The 22,520-nt window shown below is 35.5% G+C and overlaps 1 protein-coding gene and 1 long non-coding RNA gene across 8 annotated transcripts in view; both read left to right on the top strand.

Moving 5' to 3' along the window:
- UBE2D3 (ubiquitin conjugating enzyme E2 D3) overlaps positions 1–19,281 on the top strand; it is a 29,853-nt gene extending 10,572 nt beyond the window's left edge. For 6 of the 7 annotated variants that reach the window (XM_047718110.1, XM_047718112.1, XM_047718111.1 and 3 more), the window contains exons 3-9: positions 4,888–4,951; positions 5,042–5,073; positions 11,969–12,046; positions 13,193–13,298; positions 15,713–15,806; positions 16,228–16,277; positions 17,800–19,281. In XM_047718110.1, coding sequence (XP_047574066.1) covers positions 4,888–4,951; positions 5,042–5,073; positions 11,969–12,046; positions 13,193–13,298; positions 15,713–15,806; positions 16,228–16,276 — 423 coding nt within the window. In that variant the 3' untranslated portion in view covers position 16,277; positions 17,800–19,281. The remainder of the gene's footprint in view (positions 1–4,887; positions 4,952–5,041; positions 5,074–11,968; positions 12,047–13,192; positions 13,299–15,712; positions 15,807–16,227; positions 16,278–17,799) is intronic. The other variant, XM_047718113.1, reaches the window with a different exon arrangement.
- Positions 7,674–11,058, top strand: LOC125093234 (uncharacterized). Its single transcript, XR_007125181.1, has 3 exons — positions 7,674–8,583; positions 8,788–9,422; positions 9,505–11,058. It is a non-coding gene; the product is annotated as an uncharacterized LOC125093234 (long non-coding RNA).
- Positions 19,282–22,520: the final 3,239 nt, after the last annotated feature.

Genomic DNA, 22,520 nt, shown 5'->3' with positions numbered 1-22,520 from the left:
TCTTACCTATACCCTGTTGTGTTTCTGGTATGTAAGACTATAAGCAGATTTTTACAGCCTTGTGTTCTTTCACACCCTCAACTTTGAATGAGTTTCTCTGTTTGGAATGCTTATCCCTCTCCATCAAGACCCAGCTCAGTTGTCACTGTTTGTAAACCCTCGCAAGGTTAGTGGTTACCTTTTTAAGATTCACAAAGTATTTGAATGCCTTTATTTTAAGCACTTGAGTTGTTGAAATGTAGTTTTTTGTTTCTGCATTTTGCCTACTTTATATTACCTCAGTCTGTTGGGAAAGTCATTCATGTTTTATCTTGGTATTATTCAGACCTATCCTGCTGGATACCAAAATTGCAGTCTTCCTATAAGCGAATAAATGTTTTGATAGTGAAACTTTAATAGTAGATATTGCACTTTTCATTTTAGAAATAGATTTAAATTAACCTCTGGGTTCTGTGATTAGATTAAAAGTTGCTAGACAGGACACATGACTGCTCCCTCTAGCTTAATTTTAAGACTGCTTCACTTAGTTTTCTTTCTTACATGTTTTTCAAGAAAACAAGACTTGAGCATTACATTGTGCTTTAGTGGGTAAAGTCTATGTGGGTCCCAGTAGCTCTCTGCTTAGAATGGTTCTCCTCCCTCTTGGGGTTTTTCCTCGTTTGGATTTATTAGAAGGAAAACTGGAGTGGTTAACAATCAAAGGAAATAGCTATAGGAACCCAGAACAAGCTACAACCTCAGGGACTAAAATTGCATGTGTATATGCCAAGTCAGTTCTTATTATCTCCACTGCTCAATGTGATCTCTTTTTCTTTGGATTCACCATGTAATTTCAGGGGACATGGCTGCCAGCAGCTCTAGGTCACAACCATACAGCTTCTGATTTAGAGAAGGAAAAAGTGTTCCAGCTTCAGTTTGAAAAACCAGGCAGAGATGGATGGACTTGATCAGGTCAGGTCCTGGTTTGGGTTGCTTTGCAACCCTTTGAGCTAATCACAGGCCGAAGTAACAAAATTCTGTGATTAGCCTGTCTGAGTAACAGGTGATTGTCAGCCACCATTAACCGAACACTACAATCACAAGTTTGGAGGGAAAAACATTTTCATGAAAGCAGGGTAAGATACTTATTGAGTAGACAAAATGTCATATATATATATATATATATATATGAATGTCTAAAATGACTTGTTACTATGCTTTCTCTCAAATTTTTTCCTTGCTAAGGTATTACTCTGTAATCTCATTTGCTTATGCTATAGGCATAATAATGTTATGAGAATTACTTGTTATCTTAGAGAGGAGGGCTGGTACATGATTTAAAAGACCTGTTTGTTTTTTTTTTAAGATTTTATTTATTTGACAGAGAAAGAAATCACAAGTAGGCAGAGAGGGAGGCAGAGAGAGAGAGGGAGAATCGGGCTCTCTGCAATGCGGGGATTGATCCCAAGACCCTGAGATCATGACCTGAGCAGAGGCTTAACCCACTGAGCCACCCAGGTGCCCCTAAAAGACCTGTTTTGATCCTTAAAATAAGTTAGGTCATTTTTTCAGTGTTGCATTTAAAGTAGATTTTATAGTACGTAAAGTAATTGGCCTAATTTTAGATCTCTGGTTATTACTTCAAAGGTGTGTTGGTCATGGATAACTTGAAAAATAAGGCACTTCGAAATTATTTGAGAATAAGATTCTGAAATTATGGGAGGGAAAAGCTGAAATTAGACCTTCACTGTAGAGTAATAATGCCAGCATATAAAGGCTTAATGATTTATAAATACTGTGCCTAAAAACTTGTTTCTTCTATAAGAAATATTTTCTTAAATTCTTCATAATTAAAATGTAATTTTCAAATCAATGTTGATGTATTCTAGATCAACTTTATAGATTCCTGCAGTTGTATTTAAAGATTATTTATTTATTTGACAGAGAGAGATCACAAGTAGACAGAGAGGCAGGCAGAGAGAGAGAGAGAGAGGGAAGCAGGCTCCCCGCTGAGTAGAGAGCCCGACGCGGGACTCCATCCCAGGACCCTGAGATCATGACCTGAGCCGAAGGCAGCGGCTTAACCCACTGAGCCACCCAGGCGCCCCTGCAGTTGTATTTAGAATGAAGTTGTTTCAAGGTCTCTTGGGTATTTTGTTAGATCAACCAACATTAGATTGGTTTTTATTTTAAAATAACAGATTTCTTTTCAGGTTTAAACAAGTACATAATTTGGGATAGATCACTGTAAGAAACTAGGAGGTAAATCTTTGTGGGAAAAGTGGGGGTAGCTTGGAACAGGTAAGTTGTGGGGGTTTTTTGGAGAGATTTTTTGTTTGTTTTGAACCCTTATGTTCTGAAGGAAAGAGGGAATTCGACTCCATAAATTAACTTTTGTTATCTTTTTTTTGATGGGCCAGTTAAACAAAAGAATTTGTTTCTGGTTTTTTTTTTTTTTTTAAGATTTTTTATTTATTTATCTTGATAGAGAGAGATCACAAGTAGATGGAGAGGCAGGCAGAGAGAGAGAAAGAGGGAAGCAGGATCTCTGCCGAGCAGAGAACCCGATGCGGGACTCGATCCCAGGACCCTGAGATCATGACCTGAGCCGAAGGCAGCGGCTTAACCCACTGAGCCACCCAGGCGCCTGAAACAAAAGAATTTGTTATATAAGCTCTGGAACATGGGAGCATTGTCTGTTCACATCAGTTAAACTAGACTATTTAATTTTTTTTTTTTTTTAATTTTATTTATTTGACAGAGATCACAAGTAGGCAGAGAGGCAGGCAGGCAGAGAGAGAGGAGGAAGCGGCTCCCTGCAGAGCAGAGAGCCTGATGTGGGGCTCGATCCCAAGACCCTGGGATCATGACCTGAGCTGAAGGCAGAGGCTTTAACCCACTGAGCCATCCAGGTGCCTAGACTATTTAATTCTTATGTACAGTAAAATTTTTATGCTTTGAGATGGTGTTAGATTCCCATTATAATGAAAGTGGCTGATTAGGGGATGTAAGTAAATACCATATGAAAACTTATCTGGCCTATGAAAAAGTAATTTGCTTCATAATGGATAGTCAATTCAAGTTGTAAGTACATTTCTTTTCTTTTTAAGATTTTATTTATTTATTTGACAGAGATCACAAGTAGGCAGAGAGGCAGGCAGAGAGAGGAAGGGAAGCAGGCTCCCCGCCGAGCAGAGAGCATGATGAGCATGATGCGAGGCTCGATCCCAAGATCCAGGGATCATGACCTGAGCCGAAGGCAGAGGCTTTAACCCACTGAACCACCCAGGCGTGCCTACATTTCTATTTTATTCAAAAAAGGAGTAGTTTTCAAAACCTTTAATGTGGTTCAGAATCATTTGATACTTTGTAAGGGTGTTTTTATTTTTAAGCCAAAATCATACATAGTTTCTTTTAACCATTTGTTTAATTTCTAGTCAAGAGTTTCTGTAATTCCTATTATCAGGATCAAAAGTGGTCGAAATGAATTTTCTCCCATTTTTACATATGCTGAACACGTGAAGGTATATTTAAAAGGCAAACAAATTATCTGATCTTCCATTATCCTGAAATTGTGAATCTTGGGATATCTGGCTGTTGAATAATCTTAAAAGCAAATGTGGTATGAGTTTTCAGAAGCAAGATAGAGTATATCAGAGCAACCCCCCCGCCCCAGTTTTATTGAAATATAATTTGACTTGTAATGTTTTTAGTTTTAGATACACAACATAATGTTCTGATATTTTGTGAAATGATTACCACAAGAACAATTCTTCTGCATTGATTTTTCATTGATTTTTTTTTTTAATGGAGTGAATCTAGATTGATCACTCCCGAACAATTGGCCATTTCCTAAAGTGCATTTTGACCGTATAACAGAGGCAGATATTTGCTCTAGTTATCTTCCTTCAGCATTGTGTAGTCCTTTTTTTTTTTTTTTTTTTTTTTTTTAAGAAGCCCACTATTACCTCATGGGTCTGTCTGTAAATCCCTATAAAGATGTATATATAGGTGTATATGTATATAGATAAAGTTACATCATCTTAAATTTAAAAAAAAAACAGTGAAGAAATAACTATTAACTGCATTATCCATATGCATTACATACAAGTCGTGGAAGAGCTCAGTATATATTTGTAAATATAAGGTGGGGTGGACTTTTTTGGAAACCGCATGTTTTTACTATGAGCAAATTCCAGGTTCTTTCAGAGTTGTAATTTTACACAACATTGTCTAAAAGACATGGTTGAGTTGCAGGAATAAGATCAAACAAAAAAGAATACCTACCTAGCCCCATGAGAGATTTTTCAAGTGGAAAATGAGGTCTGTGGATAGTGTGGTTTAGAAATAGCAGGATTTGAGATGGTAGGAAGTTCATTAGACAACATGAGTATTAAGAATATTGAGAACTGCTTTGTCTTAAGTTCTTTTTTTTTTTTTTTTTAAAGATTTTATTTATTTATTTGACAGAGAGATCACAAGTAGATGGAGAGGCAGGCAGAGAGAGAGAGAGAGAGAGAGGGAAGCAGGCTCCCTGCTGAGCAGAGAGCCCGATGCGGGACTCGATCCCAGGACCCTGAGATCATGACCTGAGCCGAAGGCAGCGGCTTAACCCACTGAGCCACCCAGGCGCCCGCTTTGTCTTAGGTTCTTAAGCCATGAAAGTATCTGATAGAACTTTTTTGGTTTGCACAGCTTTTGTTGGTGTAACAAAAATTTTCATATTTATACCTGCTATGTCCCAGGATCTGGACTGGCTACTTAATGCTTTCTCTCTTTTACTAGAATGTATTAATGTGAACTGATTGTATGTTCCTTAAAGAATGGGGTGAAAATAAACAGTTGACTTTCTTTGCTTGCTTATGTTTTTTATTGTTACATGACCCATCATTTTCTGTTTTGGTGTAGGAACTTAGTGATTTGGCCCGTGACCCTCCAGCACAATGTTCTGCAGGTCCAGTTGGGGATGATAGTAAGTAACTCTCAAGTTGATTTTAATGGCTAATTTCAAAAAAACTTGTATGTGTTTAGATAACAACAGTTTTATTTTGTATTTCCCTAGTGTTTCATTGGCAAGCCACAATTATGGGACCTGTAAGTATTAAGAATTAAAACATTTTGCTTTTAATTAAAGGTTCAGCATTGACCGAGTTGTATTTAACTTAGTCTTACGTTTATTTTATTACATTGTAGTACTTTTTTGGAATTGCCATAGTTGTACTGTTTTTGAAAGGCATAACAATTCAATGAATAGTAATTTGTTACATGTGCTATGTGTCTGTGTACTCAGGTTCTAGAATATAGCATCTCTGGCCTATCATATTTTTTCACTTATTCTAGTTTTCTTTCATAGGAATATAAAGTATTATCATAGAGTTTTCTTATACTTATAGAGTCAGTTAATTTAACTGGTTCTACCATGGTGTTACTCAAAGATCTTACTCCTAAAATTTTTTTTAAAAAATTTAAGTTTTTATTGTATTATTTTGATACTTGATTCTTCCTTAGTTTTTTACAAAATTTGAATATTTTTAGGTAGAAAGTGGTATTTTGAATACAGCAAAATTCCTTTCTATCCTGGGTAGATAAGAAACTGTATATGCTGGATAATTGAATATTCAGAATTATGGATACCATCTAAGAATTTCACAGAATTAGAGCGCAGTAAAACAACCTGGGGTAAGACTGTATCTTGCACAATACTTAATATTTTTTTGACTTGGAAGGCACTTTAGGATTTCTATTCTAAGGTATATGTATGTCTTAATCTGCAGCCCTCCCTTTGGTGGTTTAATCTCAGCATAAATGTCAATAATGTACTTGGTGAGTTAGTGGTCTATAGATAGATGTCTGTCATTCTTAAAGGAGAAATGTTCTTGGAAAAGTAAGTTTTTATTCCATAGTTCTGAATTTGATAACTGTAATCTTCATTGTGATCCTTCGCTGGATGATCACAATGAAGGATAGATATGGTCTCTCTCATTCTTTAAGGAACTTACCTACTGGGAGAGATAGACAGTTAAAACGGGTGTGATAAGGTGGGAAGTAAGTGATACATAAATGATTAGTGGGAGAAATTTTATGGGAAATCCATAGCAGGAATGATTGAGTTAGAGTAATTATGATGTTAGGACTTAAAGGTAAGGAGATTGTGAATCATAGTTAAACTTGGTATAGTGGTAGTGGGGGATATTTAGATTCTTAATTTGAAATCTGCCTATATTCTAATTTAAGAAACTATTCAAAGTCAGAATTGTTCATTTCCAGTTGTTTCAAGGCCTGTTTTTACTGTTGTAAATCTTATTTTGCTTTAAAATGCTTCCTTTTATTTGGTAACAAAATTGTGATTTATTTATTTTAAATACACATAGTTAATTCAGTGTGACTTTTAACCAATTTGGTCCTCAGAACATTTTAAAAGTTGGGTAACTTCACATAAAAAGCCAGACTAGACCTTCATTTCATAGCAGTAATGGCTTGGGATGGAGTAGCAGCTACCTCCCTTTTTTATACAGAGCTTGTGTCTCACACTATTTCTATCCACTCATTTTGCCTACCTTTTAGGCACTTGCATTTGTAATTTCTAGAATTTTCTCATTATAGATAACCCATTTTCAAAGCATATGTAATAAAATATCCTAAAATTTGCACCAAATAAAAGCTCATCTTTGATCCAGGTGGTGCTTTAAAATGACCTCATTATTAAAATTAGTTGTAAGTATTAATAAAGCACTAAAGTGTCTGTCTGCTTTTGGCTCAGGTCTTGATCCCAGGGTCCTGGGAATGAGTCCCACATCAGCTCCTTGTTCCTCAGGGAGCCTGCTTCTCCCTCTGCCTGCTGTTCCCCCTGCTAATGTGTGCTCTGTTTGAGATGTAAATAAATACAAATCTTATAAAAAATAAATATTTCCTGATTAACAAAAGCAAAAACTATATTTAAGTAAGCACGTTTAGATGCCAATTTGCAAGTAGTTAATAGTTATCCTTATAGAGTCATCAGTGAAATAAGTCATTCTTAGTTTGGCTTTTGATTGCATTTTGTGATAAAACATTACAGTTTGATTACATCACTAATTGCTTTATTTTGTTAGTATGTGACATGAGCTAAAACATAGGGCCATTGGTCATATAACAATCCATATATTTGCAGATTTGCTGAAAGAATAAATGGTGACAAAAGTACTTTTGCTTTGGAGTACTTCTTAGGTCAGTAAAAGTGATTGGCAGTGCCACATAAGTAAAGGTTCCTAAGGACTGGAACATCTAATTTAAGTTTTGTACAGAGTCAACTATTGGATTTTAGCATTTTGTAGTCTCGAAATGTTCTCGATCATTAAATTTATGAGGCAGAATGCTTCTTTCTAATAACTGAACTGGTTTATTCTTTAGAAAGGTAGGGTACTTTGGAAGCACAGATACTAATAAAAATTAAATCTTCGAAAGAATTGACAGAGCACTGCTGTCTGTGGGCTTTTTATTTTTTTATTTTATTTTTTTATTTTTTTATAGATTTTTTATTTATTTATTTGCCAGAGAGATCACAAGCAGGCAGAGAGGCAGGCAGAGAGAGAGGAGGAAGCAGGCTCCCCGCTGAGCAGAGAGCCCGATGCGGGGCTCGATCCCAGGACTCTGAGATCATGACCTGAGCCGAAGGCAGCGGCTTAACCCACTGAGCCACCCAGGCGCCCCGTCTGTGGGCTTTTTAAACTGGTGGTTTTTAAGTTTTTGGTTTTTTGTATTAAGGGCAGTTCCCACTATCAATTGATGCAGTTAGGAGAAATTAACTCCTTATCTGATAGTTTATACACTTGATGTTTCTTTAATTGGAAATGGAACTGGCAGAAAGATAATTTAAAGTTACTTGGAGAACCACCCTGACTTCCACCTAATCTTTGATAAAGCCATGGAAGAAGGTGCCATTTTTGGGTAATACAAGTAACCAGCCTGAGGAGAATCACTTGCAGAAACCATCTGGTCAAATAATTGGTTCATAGGTATTGTCTTACTGGTCCATAAGGGCAATTTTTCAACTTATTTTAAGTGTATTTTGTCAGTTCCTGCAGAGGCTAATGATGTGTGAAAACTTCCCCTTTCAGTACCTTTTTAAGGAACTTTGTAGTCTAGAGGAAGAAGAAAATAAAAGTTACATAAGTATGTTGGGTACTAATAACTGTTGTAGAGAAAGGTATAAAAGAAGGGCAACAAGCATATTGAACTAAATAAAGAGAAGGCTGTATTATCTTTTTAAGGATATTTAAACTTGAGATGGATGGTACAGTGTAGGTACGGTCCTAGAGATGAAGAAGATAAGGATACAGATAACAATATTTCAAGTGGGAGAAAAAGGAGATGTGTGAAATATTTTAAGTCCAGTAGGGAGAGCATATTCAGGAGAAGAGGTGGAAGATGAGACCAACTATATTGGTGGGAAGGAGACCATAAAAGCACCTTTTGTGCTTAGGAGTTTGCACTTTTATCTTGAAAGCTGTGCTAGATTTCAAGCAGGAATATAACTTGTGTTTTAGGACAACTTCAGCATTAGGGTAAGGATAAATTAGAAGAAAAAAACCAGAGTGAAGGCAGGAATATCAAAAGTAAGCCATTGTGGGACGCCTGGGTGGCTCAGTTGGTTGGACGACTGCCTTCGGCTCAGGTCATGATCCTGGAATCCCCGGATCGAGTCCCGCATCGGGCTCCCGGCTCCACAGGGAGTCTGCTTCTCTCTGTGACCTTCTCCTCACTCATGCTCTCTCTCACTGTCTCTCTCTCAAATAAATAAATAAAATCTTTAAAAAAAAAAAAAGTAAGCCATTGCTATAATATAAACAAAAGATCGTAAGATCTTGAATGAAGGGAGGTAGTGGCAGGTAGTGGGCATAAAAGAGAGGAAGCCTATTTAAGAGATTTTAAGGATCTTTAAGATTAATAACTACTTTGATCAGTGATGAGTTACTGGTTTGTGGTTTGTTTGGATACAGGAGACATCTAAGGATAAATATTTATAGGTATATATATATCCTGGAATTAATAACTAGAGAATTAATAACTAGAGAAAAATTCAAGATTTAACCAAAATAAGTATGAGTCAGGAGATAGAAGCAAAAGATGGATCTGGGGGAATACCAAGACTTTATGATTGCCCTGGGGGAGGAATACTGACTTTGGACTGATTGGAGTTAAAAACCAGTAGAAGAGATCGGGTATAAATCCTGGATTTCTAAGACTTGGGTGAGGTTACAGATTAAAGTATTCTTCTTTTTCTTTTGTTGTTTTCTGTTTGCTTTCAGTTTATAGTAAATTTGACAATAGAGCTTCAGTTTTTTAGGTAGCATACTTTGGTTTGGTCACCTCTGGATCTTACGGTTTTACCAGTTTTTCCTCTTTGAGTTGATGAAATTGTAGTGTTAAATTGTAACACTGAAATATTTTCATCCCTGAGTTTTGTTTTTTGTTTTTTGTTTTTTTTTTTTGTTTTTGTTTTTGTTTTTTTTTGGGGGGGGGTTGGTTTTTTTTTTTTTTAATAAGTGAAATGAAATTTGGCTTTCCCTAAATCTTACCATCAGATTGCCTTTATTCAGAAGCAGTCAGATACGGTCCTTCTGATTGTATGAAACTTGGAATGAAAACTCAGAACTTTGGTAATTAGGTTTTATAAAAACTTTTACTGTTGAGGAGTACTGTGTAAACATTTTCCGTATTAGTCTGTTTTGTAAAACTATGCCATTTGAAGCATCTATTCCCAATTAATGTAGCTGTTAACAAAGGAATGTTATTTAATTCAGATCATATTCTGTGCTTTATTTTTTCTATACCTTTTATATGCTGCTTTGCAGTCTTAGTTTTTTTAATTTAAATTTTGTAGACAATATGAAAAGACTTTGGAGTAAGAAGGACTCAAGTTGTAGTTCTTTGATTATACTAGTTATATGTTTCTTTGAACTTCATTCTTAATCAGTAAATTGTCATTTTTCCTTCAAGTTGCTGGTTTGCCCTGTTCATTTTTCATAATGTTTGCAACATTTTATTGCATGTCTCTTCACCAGAACACTTACCCATCAATGTAAGAAATTGTTCTCTGTGTCCCTTATACATACCTGATCTGTAGAACAGTTAAGGTTTTTTTTTTTTTTTAAAGATTTTCTTTATCTGTTAGAACGAGCAAGCACGAGTAGGGTGAGGGGCAGAGGGAGAAGCAGGCTCTCTGATGAGCAGGGAACCCGACGCGGGGCTCTCAAGGCTCCATCCCAGCACTCTAGGATCATGACCTGAGCCAAAAAGATGCTTTAACAGGCTGAGCCACCCAGGCGTCCTAAGAACTGAGTTAGATTAAACAGGGAATTAAATGAGCTGTATTAAAGTGTCAGATCTGGAAAAGTTTTTACTTTCTTGACATCCAGAATGGGCATAATAAAAGGCTTATAATTAGCACTATGTACATACTGTCTGTAATGGAGAGGAGTGGATGTTGGTAATAACTGAATTACTGTAAATTTTTAAAGACATCGCCAGGTGACTTCTTTGCATATCCAGAAGCAGTTATGCAGTTACTATGTTTTACCCTAAAGGTTTTAATGAGGTCACTGTCTTTTGTCATCATTCACTGATCCCATATTGACCAGTGATCTTCATAAGACCTGGGTTCCAGTCTTGGTTCTTACACTACAAATTATTCAAATCCCATTTGTATCTAGTGTAAAATGGGAATACAGTGTTAACCTTTTTCCTGGTATTGGTTTAATGAAATGTAAAATTCTGGCAAGTTACTTATGTACTAACATTGTGTAATATTTATTAAGAGAGTTCTTCATACTCAGATTATATAATAAGCAGAACAACAAAGGAGGAAGAGTGATGCTATAGCTTGAAAATTTCTGTTCTGTTGAAGTGGCAGAGCAGTTCCACATTGTTTCCAAATTTGTAATCCTGTTTATTAATTTGTTGTGGAGAATTCAGTATGGTTTTGAAAAAAATCTTCCATTGTTTTGGGGGCGCCTGCGTGACAATAGCTTGAACATCCATCTCTTGGTTTCAGCTCAGGTAGTGATCTCAGGGTCCTGGGATCAAGTCCTAAGTCAGGCTTCATGCTCAGCAGTCTGCTTTAAGACTCTTCCCCTCCCTCCTGCGCTTGCATGTGCATGCACACACACAGTCTCTCTCTCTCTCTCAGAACTTCAAAAAAAAAATTGGTTTTAAATGAGAATTTTGAGGGATGTCTGGCTGAATCAGTTGGAAGAACATGTGACTCTCGATCTCAGGGTCATGAGTTTGAGCCCCATGTTGGGTGTTGAGATGATTTAAATAAATGTTTTTAAAAATGAAGGTTTTGAGGAGCCAGATGGGAATTAAACTTGTTAAAAACCTATTTGGGGCGCCTGGGTAGCTTAGTCGTTAAGCATCCGCCTTCGGCTCAGGTCACATGCTTGTGGTCCCCCTCTTGCTGTGTCTCTCTGTCAAATAAATAAAAACAAACAAAACTATTTTGTTTCTGTTTTGCTTCTTCTGTTGAAGGTAGTTACAGGTTAACCTGCAATAGCCAACATTTTGATTTGCCGAAGTGACCAGAGTGGTGTGTTGAGGTGCAAAGCCATATATGTGTATATGGCTGTCATTATCAGAAATAAGTATAAGACCTTTTTTCAAATTCAGGTTTGATATATAATACTGTATGTAGACCTTATTGCTAAGTATACTTTTCCTTTGTGAAAATAAGGATCTAGAACATTTGGTTTCTGGTTAATTTTTCAGTTCTTTGGTTACTTAAATAAAATGGGATCTAAGTAAATAAGGGTTCATTATTCTGTAAGAAATTTTGACTGTGTTGTTTTAGTAATGTGAACTGAATTGTGGAATGATTTTTATTCTCTCTTGCAGCATAAACAGGTAATCTTGTTTCATGTTAAAGAAATGCTTAGAAAATAGAAATGTTACATGCATTATTTAGCATTAGTATTTTAAATATCAGAGTTAAGCAAATTTTTCTTTTCACCAGAATGACAGCCCATATCAAGGCGGTGTATTCTTTTTGACAATTCATTTTCCTACAGACTACCCCTTCAAACCACCTAAGGCAAGTATTTACCCCCAAAATCCATTAGTAAATAAGATCTGTGCAATATTTTAGAGGAGTAGAATATTCTTAGAAATCAAGGTTCTACATAAGTAAGGCTAAATTGGGGTATGTACATGTAGTGACTAGGAATAATTAAGGCTAAATATATATGTATTGAGTAATACAGAATGCTGACTTAACCTTTAGTTAAGAGAGCAGTTAGACCTGGATTTGAACTTTGTAAATTTGAACTTTGTAAATGGAGATAAGAACTGACTTATCCTTAATGTTGCAGGACTCTGATACATTATGTGGAAGGTTTTTCCACTGTTTATTATGCTCATAGAGATTCATATTATTAACCTTTGTAGTAGTAGGCTTCAGGTATTAGCTTCCTGTGCATTTGCCCATATTGTTAAAGCCTGTGCTGTTTTTGTTAGGGTTCACATGGTCTGTCAGGAGGTTGCATTTGCATATATGACAATAAATCTATCAAAACTTAGAGTTGCTTGATGCACTAAGGTGACTGGTCAGCAGTTATTAAAAACGTAAGGTCTTGACTTTCAGAACAGTTAACGGAAAGCAAACCTATATGAATTCAACAATAGAAATAAAACATTGGCACTTCAGCAATCTTTGCAATCCCATTATAGGTGCAATGTAATAGTTACTTCAGATGAAACATTTTCGCAATCATTCAGATTTGTATTTTATGTACAGTGGAAATGCAGACTAAAACACATACTTTTGTAACTTGATACTTTAAATGAGTTGGTCTGTAAATTTGGTTTACATTCTGAAGTTCCTTTATTTTTTAATGAATATTGATTACTGTTAACTATGTTCTTTTGATACTCCTGACATGGTAGAGCCAAAGTTAACCTTCAGAATATGCCATCATATCATTAAATGATAAAATTTTTGCCCCAAAGTTATATTTTTCATTTTAAGTAAAGAGAGGGAGGTCCTGGAAGATCTTGATCAGAATATCCAAACCAGTTTCTGTAATTTTTAGTCTTTTTATATGTATTAGGTTTTAGCCATATGAGAGAGAGAGTGTGTGTGTGTGTGACACAGTATCATAAGCCTTGCTTAAAAGTCTTCTGTTTCAGATTAGGATGCTTATTTTCACTTGGGAAAAATAAACATTTTTATTTATTTTAGGTTGCATTTACAACAAGAATTTATCATCCAAATATTAACAGTAATGGCAGCATTTGTCTCGATATTCTAAGATCACAGTGGTCTCCTGCTTTAACTATTTCTAAAGGTAAAGTACTTTTAGAGAAAGAGCCCTGAGCTGCTCTGATTTTCAAATTAAAGGAGTTTCATTGGGGCTTCTGGGTGGGTCAGTCAGTTGGGCATCTGCCTTGGGCTAGAGTTGGGGTCCTGGGATCAAGCCCCATGTTGGGCTTCTTGCTCAGAAGCAAGAGCCTCCTCTTGCTCCCCCTCCTTGTGTGCTCATGCTCCCTCACTCACTGTTTCAGTCAAATAAATGAATAAAATCTTTAAAAAAATAGTTTCATTTTGGGGCCTACTTCCATTTTATGCCAGTATTTTGGTAAGAGGTGGGGAAGGGAAAAAAAATTACATCTATTTGTGCTTTTAGCAGTATTGATTAAAGACTTTGTGGGAAAAAGTTAAAATTCAAATTAGGATATAGGCATTATTTGCAAATAATAGTTAGGTTTTTTTAATATAGATTTCTGTAGTATTTTTCAATCCTAGGCCACTCACATCTCAACTCCCGCTCCTGCGTTTTATAAAATGGTAGATCTGAAGTTTAATAGAGCTTTTAAATCTTGGTTTCCATTGTAAGAAGATTCTGGTTTTGCATTCTTGTGTTTCTTATAGTATTTTTTAGGTAAAAAGGCTTTTAAAGCAACTTGGGTGGTTAATAGATTTAATAGATTGTTCCTACCTAGTAATAAGCTAAAATTATTAGAGTCTTGGAAATGTCTCTAGAGTAATTCTGGTCTTCTACTTTTTTTTTTTTTTTTTAAGATTTTTTATTTATTTATTTGCCAGAGAGAGAGAGAGATCACAAGCAGGCAGAGAGGCAGGCAGAGAGAGAGGAGGAAGCAGGCTCCCCGCTGAGCAGAGAGCCCGATGCGGGCTCGATCCCAGGACTCTGAGATCATGACCTGAGCCGAAGGCAGCGGCTTAACCCACTGAGCCACCCAGGCGCCCCTGGTCTTCTACTTTTAATAAGGGTCCATTAGGTGTCATCTCAAATAGGTTATCCAGTCTCCACATGAATATTCCAGATAAGAGATTGAGTGCCTTCATCTTTCCTCCATTTTGAATGACTATGGTGGCTTTTGTCACCACCCCCACCCCCCGCCACACACACACAAATGACCTACAACAAACTGCCTAATGGGAAGTTTGCCTTCCAGTAAATTTTGTGTTTTGGTGTTGATGTAGCATTTCTTAGTACAAAAAATGAGGGTTTTTTACTGTTGCTAATTAAGACAGTGTTTCGGATATGTTTGTACAATGAATTTGAAATCACTCTTGGAGAAGAAAAAAATCAGTTTTGGTGAATGCTGCTTTAATTTCGAGTGTGACATAGTTTTAGATGTTTTTCACCTTTTTGGGATACATTCCAGTTCCCTTGCAAATCAAGCTCTCTTAACACCACAGTACAGTACAGATACTATATAGATACAGTATCAAGAATATCTTAATACTAGGTTCCAGGTTTATCACTTTGGGGAATAAAATTCAACACTATGTTTCTTTATATGTGCTTTCCTGCCTTTTGGGTTTAAAACTATATTTGCTGTAATACATTACATTAGTACTGTCTTTCATGGTAATGTTATCTTTGAAGATTTTTATAACCACTCTGAGCTTTTATATGTTAAAATTTTATAACATTTTGCAGTGTCTGGCACATAACAGGAGTACAGATTGAATTAGATACATGCTATGTGGTGCTTGATACCTTTCCAAGTTCATATATTGAATAGGTCAAGGTAAGAACTAGAGTTGAGAAGGCTCACTGAGTTAATAGAGCTAGATCTCCACATTCATTTAATCAGTACTGTTTATAAATTCAAGGAGCAAAACAGTGGAGCAGTTGTTTTTGTGAAACTCCCGTGAGTATAGGGCAGAGAATGGATTTTTCTTTTTTTTTTTTTCTTTTTAAATATTTAAGTAATTGCTCCTCTCAACATGGGGCTTGAACCCACAACCCCCAAGATGAAGAGTCACACACTCTCCTGACTGAGCCAGCTGGCTCCCAGAGAATGGATTTTTTTCATCATGCCTAACAGCTGAGAATAATACTGCACAGGTGTTCTGCATATGCTTTGCTCCCTTCATAGTACCAAGAAACTCGTTACTTAAATTTTAATGCCACTTTTTAAAAATGATTATTAATAAACTGATATAGCATCATTTGAATATCTGAGAACTCCTGAGTTGGGCAGAATTTTTGATAGCTAGTCAGTACTAAATTTGATCCCACAAAACTCTGTTTTTAGTATTCCTTATCTACTAGGAGTTTATCTCCTATGAAGCAAAATCTCTATACAGACTTGTTTCATTGACATTAAGATACAGGCTAAAAAATCTTTTGAGGATTGAGGTTTTTTAATAATATGATTTTAAAGATATTTTTATTTATCCAAATTCCCAATGCTAGGTAACAGACTTTTTTTTTTTTTTAATTTGCAGTTCTTTTATCCATTTGTTCACTGCTATGTGATCCAAACCCAGATGACCCCCTAGTGCCAGAGATTGCACGGATCTATAAAACAGACAGAGATAAGTAAGTATATAGTAGTTTAAGGAAATAATATAAAGAGTGATGTAATGAGCTAGGCTTACACTCTGTTGTAAGTTGTGGCAGTGCCAAGAAGATTTGATGATTTATTTCTGATAAGATAATAAAGTGTACAGAAAGGTAGTTTTTGAAATGGGATATTTTTTAAATAGTTTTTAGTTTATGTGACAGTGAATAGCCTGTCTAAAACGTTCCATTTTTCTAACCTGGTCATTGCTTTGTCACTCAGTTTCTGGGAAGAAAGCAAAAATTTTCCTTAACCCAATTACGTTTTTGAAACAAATACTGGTACTGTCATAAAAATTTATCTGAATTTCTCAAATACTTGAATTATCTTTGTGTACAACTCCACCATTATAACTTTGTTGTATGTTGTAATTAACGCTAAGTATACTTGTTCAATTAGGTACAATAGGTTAGCAAGAGAGTGGACAGAGAAATACGCTATGTTGTAGGGTAAGAGGATCTGCACTCTATGGTGCGCTTATTCATGGTACTGCCAGCACTCGAGTGCTGCATGTTTTAAGGCACTGTATTAACTAACAAAAGGTAACGTGAAGGTTTTTTGAAAACTGTACAGTTAACTGCTTGATCTGTTTAGTGTGAAAGTATACCCAGTAGTCATTATTGCTTGAGAAAATTTTTGCATGGCAAAGCAGTTATATATAGCAGTAGTAAGAAATTAAAGTTTAAGTAGTATCTTTCTCAAACTACCATGATATTTACATTCTAAATTTGGTATATTTTAACTTTTATACCAGTACTATATGGAATGTGGTGATTTAGTTCAAATTTGGCCCAGAAATAATAATATAAGGGGAAAACACTTTTTTAATAAAGTCTCTAAGCATCTAAACTAAATGTTCATTACTGACAAGCATGCATTAATACCAGCTATACTTTGTGTGGCTCCGTGTATGCTAAATGAAACCTTTGTTTCAAAGTGCTGGCTTTTTGAGAGGGTGTCTTTAAATGAGGTAACCATGAATGGTAGAAAGAACTTCTGTATGCCAAAGTTTAGAAAAATGGTTGAACCATGTTTAGTTCTTGGTTTGAAATGAAGCTAGTTAATATTACAAAGTGTAAACCAGAAATACAAATCTAGAAGTTCTCTTGTGCCCTTTGATGTATATTTATTTCTTAAAGTTCTCACTATAATTTTTGGTAAGTAGCCTATGGTATGGATGTAATACAGGGAGAAATTGATAGCATTTGTCAATATTAGTGGTGTTCCTCAGTAATAAATAACCTTGCTTGTGTGTGAATTATCTGTTGATCTTTTAAACAGATGCCCCCAAATTGTACCCCTAGTGGTAATTCCCATTTATTTGGTCTTAAGTGGGGCTTGTTAGCTCCAGTCTTTCTCAAAGTAACACATAAGTGTTCTAATTAACACATACATACCAGTCCCACCCACATCCCTCTTGAAAATTGCTTTTTTTCACCCTCCCCAGTGTCTAATCTTCTACCTGTCCTTAACTCTCAAAGGTATTTTCTGATATTACTCAAGCTCTAGTAATTTCTCAAGGTGTAGGATTCAGATAAAATTGTTTGGTTCCAGCTTTGAGGGAAATTTTATAGATGTTCAGAATCTCTGTTGCACTCTGACATAAGTCCATGATAAACCGTAAAATATTTTTTTAATGTTAAAATTTGTTGGAATGGATACTAATTACAGAATTTCTAATAGAACATTTAACTCAGTGGTAGGGGAGAGAAAATTGGTCTTTGATTTTTGTTAGCCTCCTCAATCTCAGTGCCACTTGATTGTGTGTATTAAAACACTTTCAGTGTATTGGAACATTGTATTAGAAGCATAAGGCTTCCATTTCCCACATTGCTTTTTTTCCCTAGTTGTCTTAATTCTAATCGTAACCCTGAAAGATGACTCCATGATGAGTCTGGAGGTAAAACAAATCTTTCCTTTTAAGTATTAAGAATTCTTTAACTTTTTAAGTAACATCTTCTATATTTACAGGTACAACAGAATATCTCGGGAATGGACTCAGAAGTATGCCATGTGATGCTACCTTAAAGTCAGAATAACCTGCATTATAGCTGGAATAAACTTTAAATTACTGTTCCTTTTTTGATTTTTCTTATCCGGCTGCTCCCCTATCAGACCTCATCTTTTTTAATTTTATTTTTTGTTTACCTCCCTCCATTCATTCACATGCTCATCTGAGAAGACTTAAGTTCTTCCAGCTTTGGACAATAACTGCTTTTAGAAACTGTAAAGTAGTTACAAGAGAACAGTTGCCCAAGATCAGAATTTTTTTAAAAATGGAGCATGTGTATTATGTGGCCAATGTCTTCACTCTAACTTGGTTATGAGACTAAAACCATTCCTCACTGCTCTAACATGCTGAAGAAATCATCTGAGGGGGAGGGAGATGGATGCTCAGTTGTCACATCAAAGGAAGCAGCATTATTCTAGCATCCAGTCTTTTTTTAAGCCTTCCACTGTTAGAGATTTGAGGTTACATGATATACTTTATGCTCATAACTGATGTGGCTGGAGAATTGGTATTGAATTTATAGCATCAGCAGAACAGAAAATGTGATGTATTTTATGCATGTCAATAAAGGAATGACCTGTTCTTGTTCTACAGAGAATGGAAATTGGAAGTCAAACACCCTTTGTATTCCAAAATAGGGTCTCAAACATTTTGTAATTCTCATTTAAATTGTTAGGAGGCTTGGAGCTATTAGTTAATCTATCTTCCAATACACTGTTTAATATAGCACTGAATAAATGATGCAAGTTGTCAATGGATGAGTGATCAACTAATAGCTCTGCTAGTAATTGATTTATTTTTCTTCAATAAAGTTGCATAAACCAATGAGTTAGCTGCCTGAATTAATCAGTATGGGAAACAATCTTTTGTAAATGCAAAGCTGTTTTTGTATATACTGTTGGGATTTGCTTCATTGTTTGACATCAAATGATGATGTAAAGTTCAAAAGAGTGAATATTTTGCCATGTTCAGTTAAAAGTGCACAGTCTGTTACAGGTTGACACATTGATTGACCTGATTTATGCAGAATTAATAAGCTATTCGGATAGTGTAGCTTTAGTATGCTGCACATGATACTGGCAGCCCTGGAGTTCATAGATGGACTTGGGACCCAGCAGTTTTGAAACATGTATGTGGAGTTTGAGAAATTTATTTTCCAGGTGCAACCCCCATCTAACTAAATTTTTTTCTTCACCTTGTACACTCGACAGCTGAAAAAACCATAACATGGGAGTAATAATGGGTCAAAATTTACAAAATAAAGTACTGTTTTGGTGTGGGAGTTGTCATGAGGCTGTGTTGAAGTGACTTAACTATGTGGGATATTGAATATCCATTGAAATGGATTTGTTCAGCCATTTACATTAATGAGCATTTAAATGCAACAGATATCATTTCAGGTGACTTAACATGAATGAATAAAAGTCAATGCTATTGGATTATTTTTTGTTTGACAAGTGCTATCTGTGCCACTAATTTAACTTCTGTAGTAACAAGGGCATTATCATTCTTCACCCTTCCTAATCCTGACCCTATAGTTTTACTTTTTTCGTAGTTATTTTGATTTGTCCATTGCTTTCTTAAAATCTTGTATTTATTTCTAGCACATCTGTGACTTTTCTTCACTTCCACATTTTTGCACTGCTTACATTTATGTGCATTCTTACTCCTTGTCTGCATACAGATGTGGAAAGCTAGATAAAATAAATGTTAAAGCTTGATTTTTTTATAAACATTTTAATACATAGTTTGGACATGGTTTATTGACTTAAGGTTTTTCTCTAAACTGCAAGTGAAATGCATGCCTTCCGAAGATGTTCTGGCTTTGTTAATTCTGTAATTTAAGCATTTCATTGAGAAATATCAACCCAGCTATACAATTTTCCAATGAGTGAATTTTTTTCATTTCATCTTTTACTTAAAAATTACTCCTTAAGGGTAGATGTCATACTGTTAAAGCTATTTTGGACTCAAATTACAAATGCGAAATTAGTAGCCTACTGCTCCTTAAGGTAAGAAATACTGTTCTTTTGCTCTATTTTCAAAGTAATTACTTCTGATTCTATACTCTAAAAACAATAGCTTTAGTAGGCATATCACTGAAAGCCAGCTGTGAATAAACAGTTTGTCAGAGCTTCTGAATTCCTTTTCAAGTTGATCTTTCTTTTTAGCCATAGACAACCTTTAAGTATACATAGAGATAACTTAAACCATTGATTGTCATAATAATTACTAGATGTGTCCAGTTCTCTGTATCTTTGATTTGATGCTTTCTATGACATTTCTTATGTCACTTATAAGGGAATAAGCCATAAGGCTTCTCCAGGTTTAAGAGAACAGTAAAGTACCTGGAAAACCAACATTTCTGAATGTATGGACACTGAACTTGAGATCATCTCCAATGAAACCTTCAAATGAATCTAAGAATTTGCCCTTCCCCCCATATATATTACTAGTGCCATGTGTAGGACTGGATGCATATTAGATTAAAAATTGATTTTGGTTCTTATATTTTCTAGGTCTTTTTCATGCATAAAGTCAAATTTTTAATCGTTTCTCAATCTATGAGAATTACAGTCCAGCTGACCTATTATGGTAAATTATATTTTAAGTGACTCATTTTTCCTGGGCAAGTTTGCAATGTGATACCAGATTTTTTAAAAAGCTTGTTAGTTTGCTTTTTTGTGTGGGTGTACTCACAATTTTTTAAAGTATGAACCACAGTTATCTAGTGGTCTCAGGGGTAGTGAAACACTCACTTTTTTTTTTTTTTAATGGCTTAGTTAAAATATGCTTCAGTTACTGATCATGCTGTGTTAGTGATTTTGGAGGTGACTCAAATTAGCCGTGTTTTGTGTTGGCATAACAAAACTGTTAAATGATTGTTGATGACACTTAAGTGAATTTGTCTTCTATTTTATGAGGAACCAGTATAAGTCACTAAATATTGTCTTAATAGTGACATCTGCATAACACTTGTAATAGCTAAGGTTAATTGAGCTTAAAGGAATTGTTACCATTAAAGTCTGTGTTTAAAGACACTTCGGTCTCAGTAATTCCAGCTAACATGAAATCCACACTTTAATACTGTGTCTATTTTGAACCTCTTAAAATAGCAGTTACAAAACTGGTTTATAAAGAATTAAGACTGGTTCTCAAAGTGTGGGTTCCAAGACCTAGTAATCAGTATCATTTGGGAAGTTCTTTAGAATGAAGTTACAGACCACACTCCAGGTCTACAGATTGAGAAAATGAGAAACCAGTGGTTTGTTTAAAAAGCCATCCAGGTGATTCTGAAGTCTGCTGCTAGATCTGACAGCCCACAGCAGCAGTCCTTGAGCCTTATCAGTAGTTAACTTGACACGTCTTCTGTTCCACAGGGTAAGAGAACTTCTCTTGGATGCCCAAATACATTTCCATCTTATTTATAAATATCTGACAAGTTTATAGCACTTTGAGTTACAATAATGTAGATTGTTCTACATTTACTTAATATAATAACATCCTACGGTTAGTCTAACCTAGAGACTTTGAAATTTATGACAAAAGATAAAACTGTTTAAATACTACTTGGCCATTGGTTGAGTTATATAAAGAGTAACCAGGTACAAAAGTTGGCTAAGTGTTGATTGAAAATGGAAGCAAAGATTTGAACACTGGTCTCATTCTGTGGCCCTCACATTGCTTAGCTTTTTGTCCCCCCCCCCCCCCTTGGGGAAGGTGAGTGAAAAGGTAAAATCTGATGTTTAGGGTGTTTGCAGTATTCACTGGATTTAGCATGTATTAAACATACTCGAAAGTGGCTATTAAAGGTTTCAACAGTCCCAATGTAATATAAATTGTGAAGGTATTTGAAAATAGGATTTTAAAGCATGACCACCACCTCTGAACCCAACCCCCCAAAAAGACTTAATGGAAGAACTGTAAAAGTCAGAACTAAGGTTTTCTAGAAAGGCTAGGAAGATTGTTTTCTTTAGTTCTCCAGTAATTACAATTTTGCATTCTTTCCTGCTACCTTAAAACTATTTGATCCTTTTCTGCCTCATTTTGAAGAATTTATGATTTTTTACTCTGGCACACTATTTCTAGTAATTGCTCTTTTACATGGAATTTTAGTTAAGATCCCATTGTCCATTGTCTAGCCAAATTGTTCACTTTCTGGATGAAATTTTTTAAATTTGAAGAGTCCTCAAAGTTTTCCTGTACTGAAAATGGTTTTATGAAATAATTCATTTTCATTGTGCATACTATATTGTGTGAGCCTCTTAAATAACTCAGTACCTTGTTATATTAAATTTGAATAGTGTCAAGTAAGACCAAACTGGAGTTTCGTGCTCTTGTTGCTTAAGAGAACATAGTTAACTTGTCATTTGTTGACCTCCCAGCTCTCTTTCCTAAACTCCTGCATAGCTCCTTATAATCCACCTGGCTAAGTGAAAGGTACCTTCAAAGTGTCTAAAACCTACTTGATTTCTACACAGATGCACACACCACTGTCTCCTCTTGGGCTCAGTAAATATTCTTTGAGTTGCACTGGCCCAAAGCCTAGGCATCAGCCATGATTTCTCACACTTTTCCGCTTCCAAATTAATCAGCAGTCCTTTCAGGTCCACTTTTAATTTTTACTCAATCTACCTATTCCCTGTATTTACTGCTGCCACCGTGGTATAAAGCTTCATCA

The sequence above is a fragment of the Lutra lutra genome, chromosome 2 (assembly GCF_902655055.1).
Source record: "Lutra lutra chromosome 2, mLutLut1.2, whole genome shotgun sequence".
In the NCBI taxonomy this organism is placed as follows: Eukaryota; Metazoa; Chordata; class Mammalia; order Carnivora; family Mustelidae; genus Lutra; species Lutra lutra.
Note: the sequence above shows the minus strand (reverse complement) of the source record. Positions and strands in the feature narration are given on the sequence as shown.